At 47.6% G+C, this 25,514-nt stretch overlaps 2 protein-coding genes, 1 long non-coding RNA gene and 1 other non-coding gene across 9 annotated transcripts; all 4 read right to left on the bottom strand.

The window, feature by feature from the left end:
* Positions 1-1,730: 1,730 nt before the first annotated feature.
* On the bottom strand, positions 1,731-7,174 carry RIT1 (Ras like without CAAX 1). The gene is made up of 5 exons (XM_071727372.1): positions 6,968-7,174; positions 6,370-6,426; positions 5,396-5,469; positions 4,775-4,966; positions 1,731-3,114 (listed from the first exon to the last, which is right to left on the bottom strand). The coding sequence occupies exons 1-5, from the start codon at positions 7,059-7,061 to the stop codon at positions 2,884-2,886; spliced, it is 648 nt and encodes a 215-aa protein (XP_071583473.1). The 5' UTR covers positions 7,062-7,174; the 3' UTR covers positions 1,731-2,883.
* Positions 7,175-7,276: 102 nt separating this feature from the next.
* On the bottom strand, positions 7,277-21,748 carry KHDC4 (KH domain containing 4, pre-mRNA splicing factor). 5 transcript variants are annotated; one of them, XR_011722730.1, is made up of 14 exons: positions 21,466-21,748; positions 21,091-21,331; positions 19,474-19,596; positions 19,070-19,149; positions 17,452-17,504; positions 16,350-16,513; positions 15,776-15,987; positions 14,805-14,865; positions 14,048-14,105; positions 13,142-13,395; positions 11,906-12,061; positions 10,832-10,916; positions 9,585-9,676; positions 7,277-8,618 (listed from the first exon to the last, which is right to left on the bottom strand). XR_011722730.1 is itself a non-coding variant. In XM_071727369.1 (14 exons), the coding sequence occupies exons 1-14, from the start codon at positions 21,549-21,551 to the stop codon at positions 8,419-8,421; spliced, it is 1,899 nt and encodes a 632-aa protein (XP_071583470.1). In that variant the 5' UTR covers positions 21,552-21,709; the 3' UTR covers positions 7,277-8,418. The 5 variants fall into 5 exon arrangements, 3 of the variants coding, with proteins under 3 accessions (XP_071583470.1, XP_071583471.1, XP_071583472.1); XM_071727369.1 differs by having other exon boundaries at positions 10,832-10,944; positions 19,474-19,602; positions 21,466-21,709; XM_071727370.1 differs by having other exon boundaries at positions 10,832-10,944; positions 21,466-21,636.
* On the bottom strand, positions 16,081-16,207 carry LOC139787962 (small Cajal body-specific RNA 4). The gene has a single exon (XR_011722742.1). It is a non-coding gene; the product is annotated as a small Cajal body-specific RNA 4 (non-coding RNA).
* Positions 21,749-23,194: 1,446 nt separating the features above from the next.
* On the bottom strand, positions 23,195-25,229 carry LOC139787694 (uncharacterized). Of its 2 annotated transcripts, none has more exons than XR_011722681.1 (3): positions 24,790-25,229; positions 24,131-24,218; positions 23,195-23,609 (listed from the first exon to the last, which is right to left on the bottom strand). It is a non-coding gene; the product is annotated as an uncharacterized lncRNA (long non-coding RNA). The 2 variants fall into 2 exon arrangements; XR_011722680.1 differs by having other exon boundaries at positions 24,657-25,229.
* Positions 25,230-25,514: the final 285 nt, after the last annotated feature.

Raw genomic sequence — 25,514 nt, forward strand, 5'->3', positions numbered from 1 at the left:
TTTTTTTTTTTTTTTAAGGCAAGATAAGCATCTTCAGAAATAATTCCCAAACAGACCATGAGCTTTCTCCCCTCAGCACCACCCCAGGAAACTGGGCAGACCTGGACACCACATCAGACACCACAGATTCAAACCTTGAGTGCAAATGTCTGTATTAAAAAACATATATATTGTGTCAAATAAAACAATAATTCTGTGTACAAATTTATACATGAGAAAAATAAAACTCTTTTTTGAATAACACTGTGTAACACAAAAAAAAAAAAAAAAAAGTGCTTGCTGCTGTACTGATGTCACCACTCTCTAAGCAACAGGCTCACAAAAAGCATCAGTAAACACTTCAGTTGCATTGGAGGAATCACATAAGGCACAGACACGAGTTACTGAAAGGTGAAAATAATCCCATGCAGCTTTGGGTACTGCTGAGAGGTTACATTTACACATCAGCTGAAAATTCTGGTTGTAGGCAGCTGGCTAGAAATACAATTCTTGTTAACTTGGGGCTGGCACTGCCACCAGGGCCCTGTGGAGCATTTCCAGAGGGCTGCTCTGAAATAATCACCTTGGAATCCTGGAAAGTGAGGGGTTGGAAGGGACCTTGAAGGATCATTGAGTCCAACCCCCTGCCAGAGCAGGGTCAGCTGCAGGAGGTCACCCAGAACACTTCCAGGTGGGCTTTGGATGTCTCCAGGAGACTCCACAACCTCCCTGGGCAGCCTGGGACTGTGCCCTGTCACCCTCAGAGAGACAAAATTCTTCCTGCTATTTATAGGGAACCACCCATGCTCCACTTCATAACTGGAGTTTTATAACCACTGCCCCTTGTCCTGCTGTTGGTCACCCCTGAGAAAAGCTTTGCCTCCATCCTCCTGGCACTCCCCCCACACATATTTAGGTTTATAACCATTAATGAGCTCACCCATTAATGAGAGCCCCAGCTCCCTCAGCCTTTCCTCATTCCAGAGATGTTCCACTCCCTCAGACACCTTGGTGCCTCTGCTCCTCTCTAGCAGTTCCCTGTCCTTCTGGACCCAGAACTGGACCCAATATTCCAGATGGAACCTCAGCAGGGCAGAGGAGGAGAACCTCTCTTGACCTCCCCTTTTAATGCCCCCCAGGATGCCCTTCTTGGCCACCAGAGCACATTGTTGGCTCGTGGTCACCCTTCCATCCAGCAGCTCCCCAAGTCCTTTTCCCTTCACTGCTCAGTCCCCAACTTGTTCTGGTACCTGGGATTGTCCTTCCCAAGGTGCAAGACCCTACACTTGCCCTTGTAATTCATTAAATTTCTCCCTGCCCAAATCTGTCCAGGTCTAATTCCTACAATGAAAAATCAGTGACTGCTTTTAGAGCAATTTCTGACCTGCTGCCTCCTCCTTTTCCTTAAATTTTCTCCTCAATGATTTTCCCAGGGTTTTTACAGCATTTAATTCAACAACAATGAGCAGGAGAACTTTTCAGTCCTAAACCAGAACTCCTGGGAAGATGGACAAAACTCCTCACAAAGTTCACAAAAAAAAGTTGTCTTAAATTTTGAACAATCTGAATTATTCTCAGCCTTTTCCAAATAACAGATGTGATTCTTGCCAGTGTGGGGTGACACTGGGGCACTGGAAGGGAGGAAGAGAAACCAATTTAAATGTTTAGCTCAGCCACAAACAGCAGGTAACCTCCCCCTACAAATTCCTCATTGTGGTTTTAAATCTTCCACAAAGAAAAGACTCTTAAAATCCACAGGCACAGAATTTCCAGTTGTATCTTAAGCAATAAGGAGTTTAGGAAAAAAGAAACAAAGCTGAAGTTTATATATTTGCTAATATACCTAATTCCTAATTCCTTCCACTCCAATTCTGCTTTTAAGATTGTATTGGAAGAATTTTACCTGGTTTAGTGCTATTAATTCTGGGCCCAGAAACCTCAGGATCAGTCATTTTCTCTCCAAAGTAGCTATCATAGAATAATCTGAAATTCCTAATGTTAGAGACTTCTACTTACCAAAGATACTGGCTCCTTTAAGAGAAGGACACAAAACTGACTGTAAATAAATAAGCCAGAGCACCATTCCAACTATGATTTTTTTAACAAGCAAGTCAGAAAAACTAAAACTGTGGTTTCTACAGCATCATTACATGACAGATGCTATGGCAACACAGTAAATGCTATATACAGTAGGAAAATGCTACATATTCAGGCACTGTTGTGCAGCTCCTGCTGCTACAGGAACCAGAATTTGCTTTTTCTGACTCGTTTTAGGATCCCACCTGCAATACTGCTGAGCATCTGGCAAGTTAGATAAATGTGTACAACTACTCCACACTTGATTTTGCTGGAAGAAAAAAAAATTCAAAGAGAACACAAGAACTCTTAGCACAGCAATGCCATCTGTCCACAGCCAAGGCTGCTAGTCCTGACACATACCCTGTACACAGCCTCCACAAGCTGCCTCTCATCTGTTCCAGAGAGCAGCAAAAAATTTCCTTGTGCAAACAACTAGGGAGAAAAGGAAGGTTAGGTTGGGTAGAGCTTCAGCCATATTTGACACAATTCAGTTTCCAGTACACAGTGACCAAAGACAAACATTGAAAAGTGCAGGGAGCTAAACCTATCAGCGTTTGTAACCAGCGACAGACAAGAGTCTTTGCTGGATCCAGTAAAAAAAAATGACAACAAACAGGAGTACAACTGTTACCTGCTCTGAAGTTAAAGATCCCAAATGAAGGGAACACCACTCTAAACAAAAACAACTGGTAGAAGTTATGCATTCCCTCAGCAAAGTCCCCTCAGCTTTAACACAACGCTGCCAAAATGTTGTCACGAAACCGCTTTGGTTACAAATGGCTGTCCTCAGGTTTTGTGTTATTTTGCAGAGGAACTCTCGGGTATTCAAGTGACTGAATCCTTCTTCCTTCTAAAGGGTGACTTGAGTCTTTTCCACACGCTGTTTTTAGGCTTTGATTTTTTTTCCATGGCCATCACAGCTTCTTTCTCTTTCCGGCGGATTTCTCGCACCAGAGCGTGGAAGACGTCGTCGATGTAGTACCGGTAAGCAGCTGAGGTTTCAAAGAAAGGGCAGTTAAATTCTCGTGCTAAAGCAGAGCCTTCTTCTTTGGAAACCTGAGGAGAGGGAAACAAAAAACCAAACCAAACCCCACACTTGTCATGAAAGCCCAAAGCAGGAAGTTTTGTTTCTTTACCACTTGTTTTTCTGCTTGCTCCGGAACCGCGGCCGCAGTCTCGAAGCTCCAGCACAGCTCAGTTCCACTCATCTCTAAATCTTTCTCTCCAAACCTGTTTTTTTTCTTTCCCTCATCACAATTGCTGTAAGAGATTCTCTGGACATCCAAGAAACCAGAAATTCCTTCAAAAGATTATTATTCCCTTGGAGTTTATCTAGAAAATTGCCTCATGTGAGCAGACTCGGCCCTCACACCAGAATTTGTCACTTGGGAAAGCAAAGTATCTCCTGCTCCAAACCTCTGGTTTATCAAACTACTACCTAGAACTAAGCAAAACCTCCCCAAAAAACCCACAACAAAACAAAACAAGCCACTAACAAACAAAAAAACCCAAACACCCCAAAGCAAACCCCCCCTGATGTTATACATCCCTTTGCTATTGTGATTTTCATGCTGCAATGCACACAAAGTTCATCTCATTCCAGGTCTGCAAACAGCACCTCTGGGACTTCTTTGCAAAGTCCATTTCCTTCCTTCCTCTTTTCCTAAGGAGAAAGTAACTCTCCTTTCTGTCCCTTCTCATTCTGGCCCCCATCATTACCTGTCCATTCCTAGCACTCTCACACCTGCAACCCGGGCTGGGATCTGCAGGTGCTTCCTAAAGTGCTAAAACCTCTCTTTTCACAAATTCAAAAAAAGGCAAAGCCCAAGAGCAGCTGAAACCCAAAGCATCAACTTCAAGATTTTACTTTTGTCAGTGCTGTATGCATTTGGTTATTCAGCAAGTACTTCTCTACTGATACACAGAATCATCCAGGTGGGAAAGGAGCTCTGGGATCAAGTCCAACCCTTGATCCACTCCCCCTGTGGTTCCCAGCCCATGGCACTCTTAAAAGTCTCTTCTTAAAAACCTCCAGGGATGGAGAATCCACCCCTTCCCTGGGCAGCCCATTCCAATGGCTGAGCACCCTCTCTGCAAAGAATTTCTTCCTAATATCCAACCTAAACCTCCCCTGGCAGAGCCCATGGTGTCTTGTCTGACTGATAGAACCAAACCCCCCCTGGCTCCAACCTCCTTTCAGGGAGTTGGAGAGAGTGATGAGGTCTCCCCTGAGCCTCCTCTTCTCCAGCCTCAACACCCCCAGCTCCCTCAGCCCTTCCTCACAGGACTTGTGCTGGATCCCTTCCCAGCCTCCTTGCTCTTCTCTGGACCTGCTCCAGCACCTCAATCTCCTTCCTGAGCTGAGGGGCCCAGAACTGGACACAGGACTCAAGCTGTGGCCTCCCCAGGGCTGAGCACAGGGGCAGAATCCCTTCCCTGGACCTGCTGGCCACGCTGTTCCTGAGCCAGCCCAGGATGCCATTGGCCTTCTTGGCCACCTGGGCACACTGCTGGCTCCTCTTCAGCTTCCTGGCAATCCAGACTCCCAGCTCCCTTTCTGTCACCCTGTGCCCAGACAGTAGTGCTGCACGGGGTTGTCGAGGCCAATTATTCTCGAGTAAACGTGCAAAAAAATCATAAAAGGAGCATAACCTCTTGTGTTATTGCATTCTACAGCAGAAATAGCTTCTAATTGAGGGCCTCTTGTGCCATTTACCTGCCGAAGCTGTGTCAGATCAGATTTATTTCCTACCAGGACCACGGGGGTGTCATCAGTGCGGCGCACGCGGTAGATGAGCTGTTTGAACTCACGCACTTCGTGGAAACTGCGCCGGTCTGTGATGGAATAACAGATGATAAACCCCTCGCCAGCCCTCATGTACTGGTCTCTCATGGCTGTAAACTCTGCCTAGAAAGAGACAACGACAATTTCAATGGCACAAGTCAGAAAATGGCTTCTGAACTGGCTCAGAATGGGAAACGTAACAGGCGCTCCAAAACGAGCCGTGAAGGAAGTCGGTGAACAGGGGGGTTATTTATCTTCTTGTCCTCCTTCATCCAGGACAAGGTCTGGCATGTGTTGGGATTAACACCAAGTCCCCTCACTACAGAGGTGACATCAGCATGGCATTTATCAGCCAACACGTGCTGCTTGTTGGTCATGAACAGCAAGGAGAAAGCAGGGCATGAAACCAGAGCACTTCCTGAGCTGCTGAAATAAAGTGTGACTGCATGGTGCTTTGGCAAAATAAGACAGCTCAAAAAAGTATTTGGAAGGAAAAAAAAACTGTGTTATGGACTTAACACCCTCCCAATTCACTTATGAGGACTCACACACCTGGCCTGCTGTGTCCAAGATATCCAGATTGGCAGGTTCGTCATCAATGCGTATTCGTATTTTATAAGCATCCTCTGAGGGTTCACAGCACATCACAAGGAACAGGGTTGGAAAAAGAATGCAATAAAATTAAAGAAATAAAAAGAATAAACCAGTCATCATTCCACAAAGACAACAGGAAGGCAGAAGAAGCTAATACAGAAATGTTACTACGCTACTGATCTTTGTTTAGCAGCAAATTAAATTTTTAATTTTTGGGGTGTGAGCCTTTCAACTGTTTGCTGAAATCATGCTCTTGTGGCTGCTTTTTCTGACAGATCAAATCCTACCAACTCATTCTGGACACCTCCATAAGAGTATCCCATTTTTCCCAAAGCCAGAAACTACTTGTGATTCAAGAGCAGAACTGGCCAGCATCACCTATTTTCTGAAAGACAATAAATATGCTGCCCCCCAAGTCAGCACTCCCACAACACTCCACTTCCAACCAGAAACCTGCTGCTTTTCCCACTTTTCCTTACACAGTGCAGCTATTGGTGCAGATTTCTCCTAGAGATGCTGCAAAAGCACAAATTTTTGCACATTTGGCCTGATAAATTAATAGCAGAGAGCTGATCTACAGCATATTTTTTTGTTACTAGACAACTAATCATCATTTGTCAGCAGTTTTCCATCACTGCCAACATACAGAAAACTATATTCAGGCCACACTCTATCTGTGTTGGGACAAAAAAACCAGGAAATTTCTAAAACTCAGGATAGGTACCTCAAACTAGGACAGAACTCCAGCTCTCACACCGATCTCAGAACATTTAGTAAAAGAGTAATCTAGGGGACTTGGATCCTCAATTTATATACAAATTCGAAGCTTTTTTTTAATTTTTTTTTTTTTTTTTTGAGTACTTCAAAGCCACGGACCCTGCACCAGGTTAACCTGCTGAGTGAAGAGCAAAGAGAAAACGAAGTTTTCTTACCAATTGTGGGATCATGATCCTCCGGGAAGCGGTGACTGATGAACTGCATGGTCATGGCTGGAAACAAAAATCGGAGACACAAATTGGAGAGAACTCAGTAAAACATCGAGCACCCCAGCAGTCGGCTCGGAACGTGCTTAAGCGCACTGTTTCCCTAACAGCTAAAACGTAGTCGGTAGAAGACTTAAAAAGAAAACACTGCAGTTGAAAGAGATCAAATAACTCGAGAAAACAGCGAACGACGCCCTCATCCTCAACAAAGCTGGACGCAGCCAAAACGCGGAAGAACGAGGGAAAAACGCTCCCGAGACAGCCGGGGCGGGGGGCAGAGGCGGAATAGCGGGGGGGAAGAGGAGAGACAGTGCCCAAACCGGCTTTTTTTTACTCAGGAAACGTGTCACCCCGCAGCTGCCGGGCCGAGGCCGCTGCCACCTCCTGAGGCCCGCACTGAGGGAGAGGGGGGCAGAGCGGGGCCCCACCCGGCGCAGGACGAAGAGGGAGAGGATGAGAGGAGTAAGAGGGAAAGGAGAGGGTGAGAGGAGAAGGAGAGGGGCTTCAGGGCCGCTCCCGCTGTGCACCCCGGAGCCGCGGTACGCACCGCTCTTGCCGACGCCCCCGGCTCCCAGCATCACCAGCTTGTACTCGCGGGATTGCCCCGGCGCCCCGCCGCCCGGACGGGCTCCGGATTCCATCTCTTCAAGGCCCAAGAAGCCGTCGCTGAAGAGGGTGAGCAGCAGCGGCCGCCCCGTCCCTCGGCCTCCGCTCGGCCCCGCTCCGCGGCACCAAAATGGCGGCTGCGCCCTCACGGCCCGCGCGCCCCCGCCGCCCCTCCCCCAAGGCGGGAAAAGGCGCGCGCGGGGGGAGGGGCGCGAGCCGCGTCCTCCCCTCACCTCAGGCAGCGACAGCGGAGGATTTATACATTTATTTATAATGAAAGTACATTTCTAATTATTTACAACAGATAGGAAAGACAAGGTCTGTACAAATGAGCCGACGCGGTCTTTTCAAGGGTCCGGCAGCGACACGCGCGTCCCCGTTTTTAAAATTATTCCTCTGGTTCTGAAATGCTGCCCCGTCCCTCGCTGCTCCCAAGAGTTCTTCCTACGGCAGCTCCCGGTGCACGGCCTGCCCAGCAACAGCCCAACAACTTATACCCAGGTTCCACGTTTCAAGGTAAAAGCAAAGTCTGTAGTGGGACTCGGTCGCTGCCTGAGGTCCCGAAAACCCCCAGTGCAAGAGGAGGGTGGAAATGGGTAAAGGAATGGGGAGGTGGGGATGAACCTCGCCAGGAGGAATTCTGTCCGGATCCAAGGTGACTGGAGAGCAGGAAGGACCAGCACTACAGTGCCAAGTCCACCCGGGGCTAGATGAACCCCTCCAAAAAACTGAGCATCCCCCTCCTCACCCCAACATCTGGCTAGAACGAGAAGTTGTGGGTTAGTCAAACCTCCCCTTAAAAGAAGTAAGTGCTGAGTGAGAGGAGATGCTTAAAGTAAAAACACATTAGAGAGTTTTAGGAAACGTGATCTTCAAGTTGTTCAGAACTACTGTACAGTCCTTTCCTTTACTGAAAGTCTGAGCATTGATGCTGAGTCACAGTCAGCTCTAGGGCACTGCAAACACAGGCTGGAGACAGAACACTCCATAAAGTACAAACATCAGGTGCAGAATAAAGTCTCCATAACTGACTCTTTCCATTTTTAAGTTATCCTGGAAAAATGGGAAATGCTGACCAACAGGTTTCCCTCTCTTAAAAGTACCTCCCCCATTGCGTAAGGGACTAGCCCTGTCAGGATACTTTTTCATCTTTTTTTTTTTCTTTTCTTTTCTTTTTTTGGACAAATTCACCGCAGAAATCAGGATTTTAAAAATAATGCAGCCCTTTAAAGGGGGAATACTGAACCTCGAGCTTCTGCAAATGTAAAAACAATGCCTATTTGCAAAGTTCGTTCTGTAATATACATGCATTATTGCTAGAGGGGGGGAAAAAAAAAAAAAAATCAAACAAAAAAACCAAAACCAAGATGAATAAACATTCTTCTGCAGGTTTTATGGTGCCATCCAAAACGGCATCTGTTGTTTAGCTCGCTGTTGTGAGGAAGGGTACTGGTATCCCAAACTCCATCCCTGTGAAAAAGTACTTGCGTTTTTATGGCCCCCGTGTTCCTCCTCTTCATCGGATGAATCTCCAGCATAAGCTACTAATCCAAAGCCCTTTTCTGCAGTTTTCATCTTCTTAGCTTGATGATCTAGGAGGGGAAAACAAAACAAACCCACCCCCGGCCCCCAAGAAGGAAAAAAATAAAAACAGAGAGATAAAATGCCCCAAAACAAGTTAATAAAAAAAGACGTTAATTGTAAATCGTTAGTTGGACACCATTTTGAGGTCACAAGGCCAATGGTCATCAAAGGTCGAATGCCACACGAACAGCACCAGCAACAGCACATGTGATCCATCAGAACCATGTAAGAGAACAGAGAAAGAAGAAAAAAAACACACAAAAAAGGTAAAGTTAGCAAACAGGTCGAAGTGATGATAATTTCACCGTTAAAGAGATAAGTATGTAAAAGAAAAGTAGAAATTTTGTTCAAAAGAAAGCTAGCAGAAGAGCAATCTCTGGGACCAATACTGCAGAAAAACTAAGGTTAAACAGGCTAATGGGATGTACCTGCAGACCTGAAAGGCACTGAACTAGGCAGAGAGTTAAAATTGTAACATTTGACCAAGTGGCAAATACATGATAAATGACAGACCTACGAAAGGATGAAATCTGACAGGATTTCTGTTGTTGGCAGGAGTAACTCCTGTCTGTAAATACACACCTGAACCACAACTCCCACTGATACTCCTCAGTGCCTCTAGAAATAGCTGCTCACACTGGAAAGCCACATCAGATCTGTGGTACAAAACAAGCCTAGGAGATGCTGTGCCTCAGCCAACTGCTGGGTCAAATACACCTTGTCTTTGGTCCTTCACTTAATTACACTCTCCTCGTTCATACTGATACTTATTACAGTTTTAAGAGAAGCATCACGTGTGTATCAGCACAGCAAACAGCAGTTTTAGACCTGCTCTGCAACTTGGACAATGTGGTATGAAGAACAGCAAAAAAAAAAAAAAAAAAATCACCAATTTAAACAAATATTAAGACCAGCACAAACTCATTTGGGAAAGGAAACGTGACATACAAGGGTATTTTATTCATCACACTCACCATGGCTGCCTGGTAAAGACCCTGCACCATTTCTGTCTTCGGCCTCTGATTTGATCCCAGTGACAGGAAAAGCTGGTGGAGGCATCAACTGCCTGGATAAAGCAACACAAGCCCTTATTTCTGCTTCTTTCCAACCACATAGAGTCAAAAGTAAGAGCCAACAAATAACTCAGTTCTTGACCCAAGGAGTTTTAACTTTTGTCTGACTAATCTGGTGATGGAGTGACTGCATCAGTGAACAAGGGAAGAGCTTCCACCCCTGGGGTCCCCAGCATCCACCCCTGGGGTCCCTGTTAGAGCAGGTCCAGAGGAGGCCAGGAAAATGATCCAAGAGCTTGGACAGTTCTGGCTCAGCCCAGAGGAGAAAAACTTCTGGGGAAACCTTATTATGGCATTTCAACACCTAAAAGGGGGGCTTTTAAGAAACACGGAGAGAGTCTTTATCAAGGTCTGTAGTGACAGGAGGAGGGACAGTTGTTTTCAACTAAATGAGGGGATATTTAGATTAAAGGAAGGAATTATTTTCTGAATGGTGGCAAGACACTGGGTTTCCAGGGATATCCCATCCCTGGAAGTGTTCAAGGTCAGAATGGAAAGGACTTTGAGTAACCTGATGGAGATGTCATCACTCCCTACAGCAGAGGGGGCTGGACAGGGTTATTTTTTAAGGTCCTTCCCAACCCCAACTGTGCTATGATGCTCTGAAATAGAAGTGCAATCCTCCCAGCTTTGTGTCTCACTGCACTGGAGTGTGGGAGGAAAAGCAGTGATGATTTCAGAGCTGTGCTGAACTGACTATGAGATGGAGAACACAGAAAACTATACCAATAAACACTGTAATGAGCAGAAAACAAAAGGGACAATCAAGTAAATCTTCCCAGGAAACTTCAGGCTGCAAAATTTCAAGCTTTTTTTTTTTTTTTTTTTTTTTTTTAGTGTAAAACTAACCTATTTCACAAGAACACAAGAACAGCCTATTACCACCAGAAGCTGGCAAAATACCAGCCCCAGACAGAGGAAGAGCACAGAGGGAGGAGAGAAAACAAAAAGCTATTTTCATGATGTAGCAGGAACAGCTTAACCCTTGCATCCCTCATCCTTAAAAACAAAACCCAGGAAAAAAAAACAACCCAAACAATCCCCCCCAGGCACGGAAGAGAACGTGAAACCCAGATCACCTCTGAAAAAAGGTTTTAAATCTTAAGAGATTTTTTAAATCTTAAGAGAAGAAGTGTTTCCCCACTCACCTGTCCCTCTCTCTCTCCTTTCCTGAGGAACTTGCTGCCTTGGATCCAGCTCCATCGAGTTCACTCTGACTGGAGAAGCCTGTACCTAAATTAGTCATATGAATGGGTCCATGCTATGAGCAGAAAAACACACGGCATTAGCAAATCTACAACTACAACACAAGCTACAGCTCCTTAATGATAATGACAGGAAACCCAACTTTTCAGAGCATATTGCCAATTAGCAGAAGGAACCACTAACGGCCACTGATAAATAAAAATGCTTTCTCCTAAAAACACTGAGTCATGTAGTAAGGAACATGCCTGATGTGAAAGATACCTCGCCACCTACTCCACTGCTCAGGACAGTAAAGAGAGCTGCTTAGTTCACAGATCAACTTAATACTAATTCTGAATACTGCACAGAGCTCAGATCAGAATAAACTCTGCTCAGGATACTAATATTGGTGGTATTTTAAGATACAGATCATCAAGATACTAATTGCCTAACATATAGGCAGTTCCTTATTGCAAATCTTTTATTCAGGGTTTCTGCCTGTGAGCAGGGGTCTATCTCCAGAGAAGCATTTGCAGAAATTCCCTCTTCTCACATGCAAGCCTGTAGGGCTTTTTTTTAATTAAAATGACTTTAATATTTCCTATCTAAAAAAAAAAAAAGTCACTCTTAAAATTAGGTTCCTCCAAATCCTCTCAAGTGCAACCTGCAAGAAAGGTGAATGGGAAAATCTGGAAGTTACCACATTTCCCTCCCCCTCCCCCTCCTCAAATAACTCCACCCAAAAATCCAAACAAAACCCCAAATAATCTCTTTCTTAACTAACCAGTAACTGACTACTGGGGTCTCTTTGACCTGAATGCACCCCAGTTCTACAGGAAAAATGGGATGGCTGGAAAGCTGCCAAATCCCAGCCCAACAACAGTGCAACCACCCAAAGAGAACAGAGCTCTCCAGGTTCAGAGGTTCTCCATTCCTGCCACCTGCCAAACATCTCCTGGGACTGTTGCCACTAACACTCCCTCTCTAACAAAAGTTCCATTCTGGTGAATGAAGGAAAATTGCTGATTTTATTCCACCTGATATCCCAGCAGTCCTGACTCTCTCTCATCCGGTAGCTCCTCAGTGAAGCGTCTCTTTTGACCCTGGGGATGGGGCTGGACTTGTGGCTGGGTACCAGTTGGCATGCTGGTTTTTACTGGGGCAGCAGGAAGAAAAGGACCGTTCAGAGGACTCTAGCATGAGGAAGTTGAAAACAAAACACAAGAGAAGTCTGAGAATGTGCCTAGGAAGGGTTTAGGGTGCAGGGATGTAGGCAGAAGCAGGACACACAACTGGTTTCTTTGGGCAGAAAGCTCAAAGGAATTTCAGGACTTGAAGAGAAAACAGATTATTTCATTTAGAGAATGCTCCCACCTCACACTGCTCACTCAAATTCATTGTACCTACACTGCCTCAGAGCCTGTGAGAACACTTTTTGTGAACAAGCAGCCTCCTGCAAACATCCTTTATGCCATGAGATGAAAAATGGTGTAGGAAGCAGCCATACCAACAATTTAATTGCTTAGTCAGAAACATCAGCAAAAAATGATCAAAAAAGCCCCTCAAAGAATTCTCTATCTGGAACTACTTTAAGTCTTCTATTGTTTGTAAAGAAACAGTTTAGAATTATGGAATGTTAGGGGTTGGAAGGGACCTCTGGAGATCTCCCAGTCCAACCCCATGGCACAGCAGGACACACAGGGCAGGACACACAGGAAAACATCCAGAGGAGGCCCCAAAACCTCTCTGAGCAGTCAGGGCCAGGGACCCCTCACCCTCACAATAAAGAAGTTCACCCTCACGTTGAGATGGGACTTCCTATGCTCTAACTTCAACCTTATTATTTCTATCATTGTTATTCCTACCACTGAACAGAGATTGTCCCCCCTTCCTCTTGCCCCCCACCCCTCAGATGGACATTCAGAGATCCCCTCTCAGTCTTCTCTTCTCCAGGCTGAACACCCCCAGGGCTCTCACTCTTTCTTCCCAGCAGAGATGCTCAAGTCTCCTCATCATCCTCACAGCTCTCCCTTGGCCTCTCTCCAGTAAATCCCTGTCTCTCTTGAACTGGGGAGCCCCAAACTGGATCCAGTATTCCAGGCCAGAGCAGAGGGGGAGGAAAACCTGGACACCCCTTTCCCCCCAGGCCACCATTGGCCCTCTTGGCCACCAAGGCGTATTGCTGACCCACAGCAAGATTCCAAGGGGTTTTCCCATGGAAAATTTCCCTCTCATTGACCATTCCAGGGAAAATAATTGGTGGGAGGTGATACCTGGCCAGTGCTGGCTGGAGGCTGAACCTGAGGTATTGGGTACTGCGTGGGCACGGGTGGAACTCCTGTGGGAAGTGTTGTGAGGACTCCAGGTGCCAAGGGCACTGCAGGGGGTACTATGCCTGGTACACCATAGGGTGGCTGTACTGGTTGTTGAGGAGGGGGAACAACAGGATAACCAGACTGGTACCCATTGGAAGGGTAATAGGATGGCTGGGAGGGAATGCTGGTCAGAGAGGCAGGCTGGGAGAAGCCTGGGGAGAGAAAAGGGGAGAGAAAAGGGTCAGGTAGTCACAAAAAAAAAAATTAAAAAATCTCTGATTTAAACTAGCAAACATCAAATCATAGAATCATAGAATCCTAGAATCCTAGGGGTTGGAAGGGACCTCCAAAGATCATCTAGTCCAACCCCCCCTGCCAGAGCAGGGCCCTCTAGAGAACATCCCCTAGGAACGTGTCCAGGTGGGGTTTGAATGTCTCCAGTGAAGGAGACTCCACAACCCCCCTGGGCAGCCTGTTCCAGGGCTCCGTCACCCTTACAGTAAAAAAATTTTTTCTGATATTCAACTTGAACCTCCTATGCTCCAATTTACACCCATTACCCCTTGTCCTATCACTGGTCACCACTGAGAAAAGCCTAACTCCATCTCCCTGACACTCACCCCTTACATATTTGAAAACATTGATGAGGTCACCCCTCAGTCTCCTTTTCTCCAAACTAAAGAGACCCAGCTCCCTCAGCCTTTCCTCATAAGGGAGATGTTCCACTCCCTTCATCATCTCAGTAGCTCTGTGCTGGACTCTTTCAAGTAAAAGCTTCCACGGGTAAATGAATTCCACAGAAGTAACTGGAAGGACAGCTCTGCCACGTGCAACTCCAAAGGCTGCACTTTTGTTGCCATTTACCTGCTAAGGGTACTGCAGTGGTGATCTGATTCACAAATCGGGAGTACTCAGCATGCACCTACACAGAATTTGGGAAAAATTAAGACAATTAACACCTATTTACTACATTAATCTCTTCCAGACTAAAGGCATGTTAACCATGCATCCCCAGAAATCCATAGGGGGACTTTTCATTACTGTGCACAAATGATCCAAACATAAAAACTGAAAACAAAACCCCATGGACCAAAGGCACCACCTGACCCCTGCTGAACATCCCACTGAAACTGATTTCTGTAAAATCAGGATTATCCTTCACAGGAAACAGTGGCAAACTGATTACTTCAGAAGAGACAAAACACCCCAAAGAACCTAAAAGCTTCCATCTGTTTTTTTCATGAGATTTTGTAGCCCACAGTTTATTACCCAGACTAACAGGGAGCTTCCTCTCTATTTGAGTTCATAGAACATAAGCTGAGAATTTTCTCTCTGAACATGTGAGAGATTTTCTGAAATTTTTTTCCACCTTAGGAAAGATAAAGCAACTGGACAAGATTTAAAACTAAACCAAAGGAAGCTCCAGCAATCAGGAAAAAAAGAGGATTCCTTTATGTTTGAATACAGACAATCCCCTGCCTCCCACTTCCTGTTCTGCTCAAGAAGCATTTGCATTTTATTTCCCCAAAATTCCACTTCATGCTGAGAAATATTTGTTGTACAAAAACTGAGCAGCAGGTACAAGAGGTTCTGAAATCTCTTATTTGTAAGAGTTACTCACAGTTTGCAAGAGATTCTCACACAGCTTTTTAGCAGCTGCCAAACCTTCTGGCTTTGGGTGACTGAAAATAGAAAAAAATTAAAAAAAAAACCCTTAAGCTCAAATGTTTCCACCAAATTTGGGAGCTACTTATCAGCTGTCAGATCTTATCCCTCTGGTGAGTGAGCAGTCACCTCACCAGGACTCAACTGAGCACAACTGTGAACAAAAGCAGTGAGAAATTTATTTTCTCTGTGAAAATTCAGTCAATGAGTCTAAATAAAAAACACAAGGAACAAGCACTGAACACTGACTTGATGGGTCAATGCATTCTGAACTCTTCCCTTGAGGCTCAACATCACTCAAGCCCAAAAAGAACTCAGCTTTACTGTGTTCCAAATAAAAATAAAACCTTACAGCTGAGCATCACTTCATTTATCACCAGAGTTGGTGTCTTTACCACTTTAGAGAAATTTCTACTAGAAAAAAGGTGAATAAAGTGAAAAAACTTTAATTTCCATTAAATTTGGTATCTTTACCATTTTAGAGAGATTTCTACTAAAATAAAGGTGAATAAAGTGAAAAAACTCTCTAATTTCCATTAAATTTGCTATCTTTACCATTTTAGAGAGATTTCTACTAAAATAAAGGTGAATAAAGTGAAAAAACTCTCTAATTTCCATTAAATTTGCTATCTTTACCACTTTAGAGAGATTTCTACTAAAATAAAGGTCAATAAATAAAGTGAAAAAACTCTTTAATTTACATTAAATTTGCTATCTTTAAGTGAAAAAACTCTTTAATTTCCATTAAATTTGGTATCTTTACCACTTTAGAGAGATTTCTACTAAAATAAAGGTCAATAAATAAAGCGAAAAACCTCTTTAATTTACATAAATTAATTTCCCCACACAGATGAATAACGAAGCTGCCTTCCTGAGTGGCCAGCAGCAATTTTAATTGATTAATTGACTAATTAGAAGCCCTCATACCTGATGTAGATGTACATGGGTTCAAAAGCTTCTCTGCCTGATGCTGGCTCAATGCAACCTGAGCCTTTCCCACGGAGAAAGACTTTGGCACCAGTTTCAATCTGGATGTGCTGCAGGTAGGAGCACCCAGGCCCTTCCACCTTCTCCTTCACATTAAATGTGGGCACAGCATGTTCCAGACCAACAAACAACTTGTCCTGCACATAATGCATCTGGAAAGGGAAGGGTAAAAAGCTGCTATTTCCTTCCAGGAGGAAAATTCTCCTTTTGCTGGAGGCCCAGGAATCTTTGCCAGCCAGCACAGCTCTTGTTGGATGGCACAGTCAGCCCTGTGCTTCTCTGGGAGCAGGGCTGCTCTCTCCATCCCTTCTTTTTTAGGAGGTTTCTGTCATCCAAGTCTCACTCTTCAGACTCAGTCCTCATTCCTCCACTTTTCACAACAGCCACGGGGGCATTTTTCACTTCAGATTTTTTTTTTTTTTTTTAATTAAAAGCACATTACATGTAGATTTTGCAACAGGTAAATCTTGCAACCAGTGACATTCCATGAAATTCACATCAATTCCTTACTCACCCCTGACTGGAAAGGAGGTTTTTGGCCAACTGCTGGAGATAACTGAGTAATAGGGGCTGGCTGGTGATAGACAGTGACTGTGGCTCCATTGAAGGTTGGACTGGAACCTGTGGCTGCTTTCACTACTCCATTAGTAATTATCTCTTTAATTCTGTTAACAGCTCCTGGGTGACAAGATAAGAAAGTCAAGTTTTAAGCCAAGTTTTAAGCCAAGTTTTAAGCCACGTTTTAAGCCACGTTTTAAGCCACGTTTTAAGCCACGTTTTAAGCCACGTTTTAAGCCACGTTTTAAGCCACGTTTTAAGCCACGTTTTAAGCCACGTTTTAAGCCACGTTTTAAGCCACGTTTTAAGCCACGTTTTAAGCCACGTTTTAAGCCACGTTTTAAGCCACGTTTTAAGCCACGTTTTAAGCCACGTTTTAAGCCACGTTTTAAGCCACGTTTTAAGCCATTTATATTTTGGCCCTTGTCAACTGCCCAGGTTAATCAAGTGGTGAAGTGATGAGTTCCTGTCCCACACTCTGATAGAAATTCAGGGTTCTTCCTGCACTCCCACCCTGATGAAGCTGAGGCTACCCCGTGCAGCTGGGCAGTTGGACCCTACACATTTCAGCAAATGCTCAAAACCTTTCCATGAACCCTGCAGAGAATTTACAGCTGCAGGAATGGGGAACTAAGAGGGGAAGAACTGTTCCACTGGCTGTGGAAATCAAAGGAAATACAAGGGGGCAGGTTCAAGAGACAACTGAGGCAAGCACCTGGATTGCTGCACAGAACAAATGACCACCTGAACAGATTTTATAATTAGCAATTTTTTCCTAGCAGCCCTAGACAGATGGTTTTTGGGCTTCTAAGGGAAATGTTGGTATTTCACCCAAAATGTTCCTCCTTGTATGTGGAAGGAAAAGATTTCCCTGCCACACAAGTGTTGTAGCAAGGACTTATTGATAAGTGTGAGCAGAGACAAATGTTTAAATGAGCTTTGTTATCAACACCAAGATATTTACAGTACAAACCCAAACCAGTCATAACAAAACCCCTTAATAAAAGCCCTTTCATCACAAATAATGAGGGAAAAACCAGAATGCTCTGGACACTTACTGTCAACCAACTCCCGAGTCTGACCCTGGACATGAAGATACAAAGGACGATCCCTGGAAAGGAAATGTCAAATCATGGCCATTAAACCCACAGAGAAACACCAAAAATGGGTTCACTCTAATTCCTGGATTCACTCTGATTCTCTTCCAGTCATCCAGACACACAGAGTCTTCCATAAAAATATGAAATGCTCTTCAGATAAGGACATGAGCACATTTTCACTGAGCAGTGCTCACTAAGCAAAGCTCAGCCCTAAAATCTCAGAATCATAGAATCATAGAATAGGCTGGGTTGGAAGGGACCTCAGAGATCGAGTCCAACCCTTGAACAACTACTGCCACAGTCACCAGATCATGGCACTGAGTGCCACATCGAGTCGCTTTTTAAATGTCTCCAGGGACGAAGAGTCCACCACCTCCCCAGGCAGCCCCTTCCAATGTCTGATCACCCTCTCCAGAAAGAAATTCTTTCTAATGTCCAACCTAAACCTTCTCTGGCACAACTTGAGACCTCTTGTGCCTTCTTGTCTTGCTGAGAGTTGCCTGGGAAAAGAGCCCAACCCCCCCCTGGCTCCAACCTCCTTTCAGGGAGTTGGAGAGAGTGATGAGGTCTCCCCTGAGCCTCCTCTTCTCCAGCCTCAACACCCCCAGCTCCCTCAGCCCTTCCTCACAGGACTTGTGCTGGATCCCTTCCCAGCCTCCTTGCTCTTCTCTGGACCTGCTCCAGCACCTCAATCTCCTTCCTGAGCTGAGGGGCCCAGAACTGGACACAGGACTCAAGCTGTGGCCTCCCCAGGGCTGAGCACAGGGGCAGAATCCCTTCCCTGGACCTGCTGGCCACGCTGTTCCTGAGCCAGCCCAGGATGCCATTGGCCTTCTTGGCCACCTGGGCACACTGCTGCCTCCTCTTCAGCTTCCTGGCAATCCAGACTCCCAGGTCCCTTTCTGCCACTCTGTGCCCAGCCTGGAGCTCCCCATGGGGTTGTTGTGGCCAAAGTCCAGGACCCAGCACTTGGAATGTTGAACCTCATCCCATTGGAGTCAGCCCAACTCTCCAGTCTGTCCAGGTCCCTCTGCAGAGCCCTCCTGCCTTCCAGCTGATCAACACTTCTCCCCAGCTTGGTGTCATCAGCAAACTTGCTGAGTTTTTGAAGTCCTTTCCAACCTTCTCTGAGATCCCTTCCAACCCAGCCAATTCTATGATTTTAAGTTATTTCCATGACAACTTATTAGTTGTGCCACTGAAATTTGCTCACCCACATGAAAGGTTAACTAACTAAAAGCACTGTCTAGGAAATATTAGCTCTGTTCCTAACTGGAAAGTTGCCTGCTCCTGGCAAACTGCTCAAGAGATCCTGTGCAGTGTTCAGTGGGGAGGAGTTCAGCACAGCCTGAGCTGTCACATCCCCAAAGAGTTTGGGGTTTATTTCACTCTGTCAATATTAAGGAGGTAGAAAGCAGCTGTGCACTCAGCTCTGTCCTAAACACATTCCAAACACCCAACATGCAGCTTGCTCTGGAGCCAAAGGTGAAGCTGCTCGTGAAAAAGAAACAGAGAAGCCCTCCAGGTGAGGAAAAAAATAAAAAAAAAGCAGAAATCCCCAAAAAGAAATACAAACCCAGGTCCCACTTTTGCTTTCTCTTCTGCAGTCATGAATCTCCCTCGAGTAGAAACAGCTGCTCCACTCAGTCGACTGATCTGCAAACAATTCAGAAATAAAACCAGGGACAAGTTTACCAAGAATGAACAAAATACACCTAAAAAACCCCAAGTGGTGCTGGATAAAAAGACCAAAACCCATTCAAAGACTGAATAGTACCTGCTGGAGGTTATTAGCTCTGCTACCTTACTCATCATATGACATTTTCTTGAGAAAAACAATAAAGTACTAAACAAAGGGTCTTCAAACACACAGTGGGTTTTATGAAAAATAAACACAAGCAGGAAGCAAGCTCTAAACTTTACAAACAGGTCCAGCTGTGCTGCCAAGCCCAAAAAATCAGTCCCAGGTCCTGACCATACCTCATCCTGAGTCTGTCCTCTGGTCAGCAGGTTTCTGCAGGTGAGGGGAACATCATTGATCTCCACCTCTGCCACCACCAGGTCATCTTTGCTTTTACTTGTAGCTGGACCTTTTCCCAGAGCCTGCAGCTTTAAAGAGAACAGTTGCAAAAGCCCAGTGGGAAGCAGAGATAAGTAACATTCCAAGAAAATTGTCCCAAGTGCTCCAGAGGTGAATACCCCTTTCCCCCCCCCCCTCTTCAAGCTGTTTCAAGCTGTTCAACTGTATAAAAGCAGAAAGTACATTTTATCTTACTACTTCATAACCTCTCCTCACGATTTTGAGCAGAAATAAAAGCACCATTTTTATTTTCAGACCAGTTTAATAGAATGGGATTAATGATTCTGGTCTAGAAACAGAGACAGAGATGCAGAAATAAGGATTAAAGCTGCTCAAACAGAAACCAAAGCATCTCCCACCTGCCCTGACATCTGCCAGAAACCTGTGAGAGCAATTCAAACATTTCACTTGGAGTTCTCTCAGCTCCCCTTGCACAGGCCTAGAATTTCTGACCCTAAACTCACCCACACTGAGGACACCTCCCTATCCTTTTTTCAAAAAAAGGCTTAATATTTTGTGTCAGCAGCTAAATGCCAAGAAAAAGATTCAGAAGCTATGGCAGAGGAGTTGGTGTTACAAGACCTTAGAGGCTTTGCCTCTAGATTGCACATCCTTCTAAAAATCCTAAAATACTTTTGGGGCTGTAAACATGAAATAAGGGAATCTTTCAGTAATATCCCACAGGTATCCACCCACTCACTGTTAGTGATAATTAATATTAGAAAAGTTTGGAAGGAAATCTGTAAACTTAGCTCTCATAAATTTAAAACTTCACCCCTTTAAAAACTCAGCCCCTTAAAATCTCACTCCTTTAAAACTTCACCACTTACATATCTCACTTTTCAGGACTGACCCTAAAAAGCCTCCCTCCTTTAAAAACCTCTCTCCTTTAAAAACCTCCCTCCTTTAAAAACCTCCCTCCTTTAAAAAACTCCCTCCTTTAAAAAACTCCCTCCTTTAAAACTTCACCCCTTAAATATCTCACTTTTCAGGACTGACCCTATTACTGACTCTGGCAACCTGTATCTCACCCTTGTTTTAGGGTGAGCTCAGTGGGGACTGAGTCCCTGACACAGCCCAGGTCAGAGCTCCCCAGGTTGTCCTGCTGGTCACTTTTTGAAGGATGGAAATAATTTGGTGCTTTATTCAAATCGGTTTATCTGGCTTTTTTTTTTTTTTTTTTTACACCATCTCTACTGCTTAGAAAATACAACAGGAAAAAAAAATATTAATATTTCCTACAGGTTAAGCCTTAGAGGTGAGCAGGACAGGACAGACCTCACAGCCACTGCTGGCTGCTACGCTGAACACAACAAAGCAAAGCATTAAAAATAATAAAAAAAAAAGTTTTTCCGATGATTTTGCGTTGTATCCTAGGACACAAACCCCCCACCCTTCCCATCTCACTGCGAGACATCCCAACAAACCCGGGGTTCAGGATCCCAGGGCTCGGGGTCCACGGGCTCGGGGTCCCGGGGGTCTCGGGGTCCCATCCCGCAGCCCCGTCCCGCACCCACCTTGTCCGCCGCGTTGGGCGCCGGCTTCAGTTTCCCTTTGGCCATTAACATCGCGTTGATTTTCGCCGCCACGGCCGCCGCCGCATCCAAAGCTCCCGAGGGAGCTGCGGAGCTCTCGGACCCCGCCACGGCCGAGCCGCCATCGCCACCGGCACCGGGGAAGGGGCGGCCGGGGAGCGGGGCGGTACCGGGGAGCAGGAAGGCGGGGGCCGGGCCGGGTTGGTCCCACTTACTGCGGCGCCTGGAAAAGAGACAGAGAGGCCTCAGCCCCGCCGGGACCCCCGCACCCCCCTGCGCCGCCGACACCGGGACCCTTCCCCCGGGCCCGCCCTCCCTCCCCCCGAGGCCCCGCCGTGCCCGCCGCCCCCTCCTCACCCTCCGCCGGTCCCCGCGTCTCGCTGCCCTCCGCCTCCCGCTGACATGGCTCCTGCCCGGCTCCTCCGCGCCAGCCCCTGCGTCATTTCCGGCCTCCAGGCCGCCTCCCAACGCCCCTTCCGGACGTTGCCGGAGTAACGGCGGGGGCCGGGACCGAGACACCGGGCGGGGTGTGCGGGGGTGTGCGGGGGTGTGGAGAGTGCAGGCAATGCGGGCGCTGCCCCCGCTCTGTGCGGGGCCGCAGGATCCCGCCCACCGCTCGCGCACGGCGGGGCGGGGCGGGAGCGCGGCGGGGGCTGCCGGCGGTGACGTCACGGGAGGGGGCGGGGGCGGCGGCGGAGCGCGCGCGCAGGGCCCGGGGGTCACGTGAGCGCAGCGCGGCCCCGCCCCCTCCTCCCCCCCTCCCCCCCCCGCCCGGCGCCATCTTCGGTCCCGCGGGAAGAGGCGGAGCCGCCATCTTGAGCCCCGCGGGACGGGGGTGACAGAGACACGGGGAGTGAGAGACACGGGGAGTGAGAGAGGGACACGGGGAGTGACAGAGACACGGGGAGTGACAGGGACACGGGGAGTGACAGGGACACGGGGAGTGACAGAGACACGGGGAGTGACAGGGACACGGGGAGTGACAGAGGGACACGGGGAGTGAGAGACACGGGGAGTGACAGAGACACGGGGAGTGAGACACGGGGAGTGAGAGACACGGGGAGTGACAGAGACACGGGGAGTGACAGAGACACGGGGAGTGAGAGACACGGGGAGTGACAGAGGGACACGGGGACACGGGGGACACAGACACAGAGACATGGGGACACAGACACGGGAACGGGGACACGGGGACACGGGGAGTGACAGACAGGGGGACACAGACACGGGGCGACGGAGACAGGGACACAGAGACGGGGACAGGGGGACACGGGGGACACAGACACAGGGACATGGGGACACTCGGGGGGACGGGGACACGGGGAGTGACAGACACGGGGACAGGGACATGGGGACACACAGACGGTACACGGGGGACACAGACATGGAGACGGGGACACGGGGGGACAGAGACAGGGACACAGACGGGGACAGGGGGACTCAGGGGACACAGACACAGGAACAGGGGGAACGGGGACACGGGGAGTGACAGGGACACACACCCGGGAACAGCTCCTTGGGAAAGGCTCCACCGGGGGGGATCCTCTCCCAAACCTTTCCAAATTATTTCCCCATTCCCTCCATGAAAAACCCGGGAAGCACCCACGGGGCTGGGGTGACAAACAGCCCAGGGCTTGGGTGTTCAAACAACCCCAAAATCCGATTGTTGGGGGAGTCCCACGGGAGGTTGAGGCTCGGGAAAAGTTTTTCCTGGTCACTCCTTGGGTTTGGGAGCCAGGTTTGGAATTCTGGTGGCCGTGTCAGCCCAGGTTGGTTCTGTCCCCTGTCACCTGGCCAGGATAGGGCTTGGGAATTTTCAGTGGGAGAAAGTATCCAGGGAAAAAAAAGTTGGATCCTGGCTGTGGATGTCAAGCGTGGCAAAGCAGATCCCCAAATCCCTGTTTTTTACCCAAAAATCTCCTAACTGAGGATATTTTATGGTTTAGCTCATTTTTTTTTTAATTTCTGGCCTTTTTTTTTTTGAGCCCAAGGGCTCAGGGCTACATGAAGCCAAGAGCCAGGACTAATTCCAGTTGTCCTGGGGAAATCCAGTTGTCCTGGGAAAAAAAGGAGAGGAGGAAAAGGGTTGAAACGAGAACACATTTAATGAACCAGAAAAACTTCCATGAAAAGATAAAATCCACAGAGTTACACTCATCCCAGAAATCCCCCGGGAGAAGGAGGATGAGCTCCAGGGATCCTCCAGGGATGAAGGATCCAGAATTGTTCCTCATCTTCAATAAATTCCTTTTTTTTTTTTTTTTTTTTTTCAGGCTGGTTCTGGTGTCTCTCCTGCTCCAGGGCTGTGGATCCGGGATTGCAGGGTTGGATTTTGGATTCAGATGCCCCGGTAGGAAGTTCTGGTGGGATGGACGTAGCTGAACAAAGCGTGGGCTCTGTCGTGTTGTTTTTCAGGAAAATAAAGGCAGAGTTTGTCTAATAAATGACCCGGCCAAAACCTGTTGTCACTTAATTTTTCCAGCTCACTCTTCTGGAGTTGCCTGGGGAAAGAAAAAAAAAAAAAAAAAAAGGATGAAAAGGAATAAAATGGAATAGGAGGCTTGACAGAAATCCAATTTTGTGCTGATTCACCCTGGCAGGGGGTAAAAGTGATCCTGAGAAGCATCTTCCAGGCTCTGGGAAATTCTGCCTGTTCTGCTACAGCTCTGTCAGGCTGTTAGGTGTGACTGACACTGTCAGCCTGACAGGAACAGCTTGAATTGAGGGAAAAAACCCAAAGATCCTGCTCTGCCAGGATTTTTGTCCCTGCAGAAGCTTCTCCAGCCAGCCAGGATTCTTCCCAAGAAGAAATCCCGAGGCTTCCAGACAAAGCTTGGGACTGAGTTTTGGCCCCTCAGGAGCTCAGAGCTGCTCCCAAACAGCTCTTCCAGGTACCCCAAACCCTTCCCCACTGCCACCCGGGGACTGGGTTACAGCAGGAGCCGTGGAGCTGGGGATTTGCATCCCAAAACTTCACCCCAGAACCTCAACCCTGGGAGGTGACAGCAGGAAGGGATCAAACCTGTCGTCTGCCTTCTTGGGCTGAGGAGCATATCCTGGGGGGGGCCAGATCTGGGATAGGTCCTGTCCCTCTCCGGGATGCAGCAGGGCTGTTGGCAGAGTGCACAGGGAAAAAAATCATCCCTGGGAACAGGATCAGGAGCCCTGGGAACAGGAGCCCTGGGAACAGGAGCCCTGGGATGCTGCAGGAGGAGCAGTTGGCAGCTCAGCCACAGACAGGGCTCTTCCTGGGATGATAATGGGACAACTTCCCAGCTTGACCATGGGACAAATTCCCAGCTGGACCATGGGACAACTTCCCAGTTTGACCATGTGGCAAATTCCCAGCTGGACCATGGGACAAATTCCCAGTTGGACACTGGGACAACATCCCAGCTGGACCATGGGCTGAATTCCCAGCTGGACCTTGGTCCTTCCCCATCCCCAGGAATTTTCCTCACGAGCCTGGATACCATCCCATGGGCAGGAGGAGCAGCCCCTGCCTGACCTGCAGCATCCTTTGGGATCCCAGCCCTGCTGATCCTCACCAGCACCACCTGCCTTGGCTCTCCAAGGGCTCCAAACCTGCTCCACCAGCAGCACCCAGTGTCCCCAGTCCTGGCTTTGGGGACAGCCAGGAGCTTCCCAGCTTTGCTGCAGAGCCCTTGGGCTCAGCTTTACCTCTCTGCAGCTGTCGGTCAGTGATGGGAACCCCACGTTCCTTGCACAGCCTGGAGCTCTCCAGGTAAGTTCTGACAGCAGCCCTGGAATATTCCTCCACCAGTTTGCCAAAATCCACCCCTGGAGCTGAGGGTTGGCAGCTCTGATCCATTGAGCCAGGCTTGGATCTTCCCATCCCGTGGTTTTCTTTCCTTTCTGTTGGAATGTTCTGCAAACAAAGGGCAGGGCCCAGGGAGCACTCAGTGGAGCCCTGGAGCTCCTGCTGAGAACCCACGGGCAGGGTTCCCCCTCCAAAGTGGGTGCAAAGAGCAGTGGGCACCCCCCAGCTGGGCTCACAGGGACTTCCCAGGGAGCTGAGTTCCCATCCAGAGCTGGCTCCTTGCTCAGATAATCCCTGGAGCAGCCTGGAAGCCTCAGGTGCAACAAATCCTGGAGTCACCCTCCCAGGTCTGTCCCCAGAGGCTGTCCCCAGGAGAGGGAACCCTTGCACACTCGTGTGCTCACCTCCAGGCTGCCCAGCATCTCAGCTGCTCTGCCAGCAGCCTGGGCTGCTCTGCCTGCCCTGATTCTTCTCAAGCATCTTTTTTCCTGCCTGCTGAGGGTAGGTTTGTGACTCAGCCATTTTTCAATGTCCCCCAAGCTTTCCAGCTGAGCTCGAAGCCTCCTCCTCTCCTGAATCCAAGCCTCTGCTGCTTCCTGATATCCTGTGTCCCAGGTGCTCTCTG

This window comes from Heliangelus exortis, chromosome 27 (assembly GCF_036169615.1).
Source record: "Heliangelus exortis chromosome 27, bHelExo1.hap1, whole genome shotgun sequence".
In the NCBI taxonomy this organism is placed as follows: Eukaryota; Metazoa; Chordata; class Aves; order Apodiformes; family Trochilidae; genus Heliangelus; species Heliangelus exortis.

Bases quoted from the DNA above. Each gene is read 5' to 3' on its own strand.
- RIT1 (XM_071727372.1), bottom strand. From the start codon at position 7,061: ATGGAATCCGGAGCCCGTCCGGGCGGCGGGGCGCCGGGGCAATCCCGC. The intron at 6,427-6,967 runs GTGCGTACCGCG...TTTTGTTTCCAG, and splicing joins CGGGGGCGTCGGCAAGAGCG to CCATGACCATGCAGTTCATC. The intron at 4,967-5,395 runs GTGTGTGAGTCC...GTCTCTTTCTAG, and splicing joins TCTTGGACACAGCAGGCCAG to GCAGAGTTTACAGCCATGAG.
- KHDC4 (XM_071727369.1), bottom strand. From the start codon at position 21,551: ATGACGCAGGGGCTGGCGCGGAGGAGCCGGGCAGGAGCCATGTCAGCG. The intron at 21,332-21,465 runs GTGAGGAGGGGG...TCTCTTTTCCAG, and splicing joins GACGCGGGGACCGGCGGAGG to GCGCCGCAGTAAGTGGGACC. The intron at 17,505-19,069 runs GTTTGTATTTCT...TTTCCTTTCCAG, and splicing joins AAAGCAAAAGTGGGACCTGG to GGATCGTCCTTTGTATCTTC.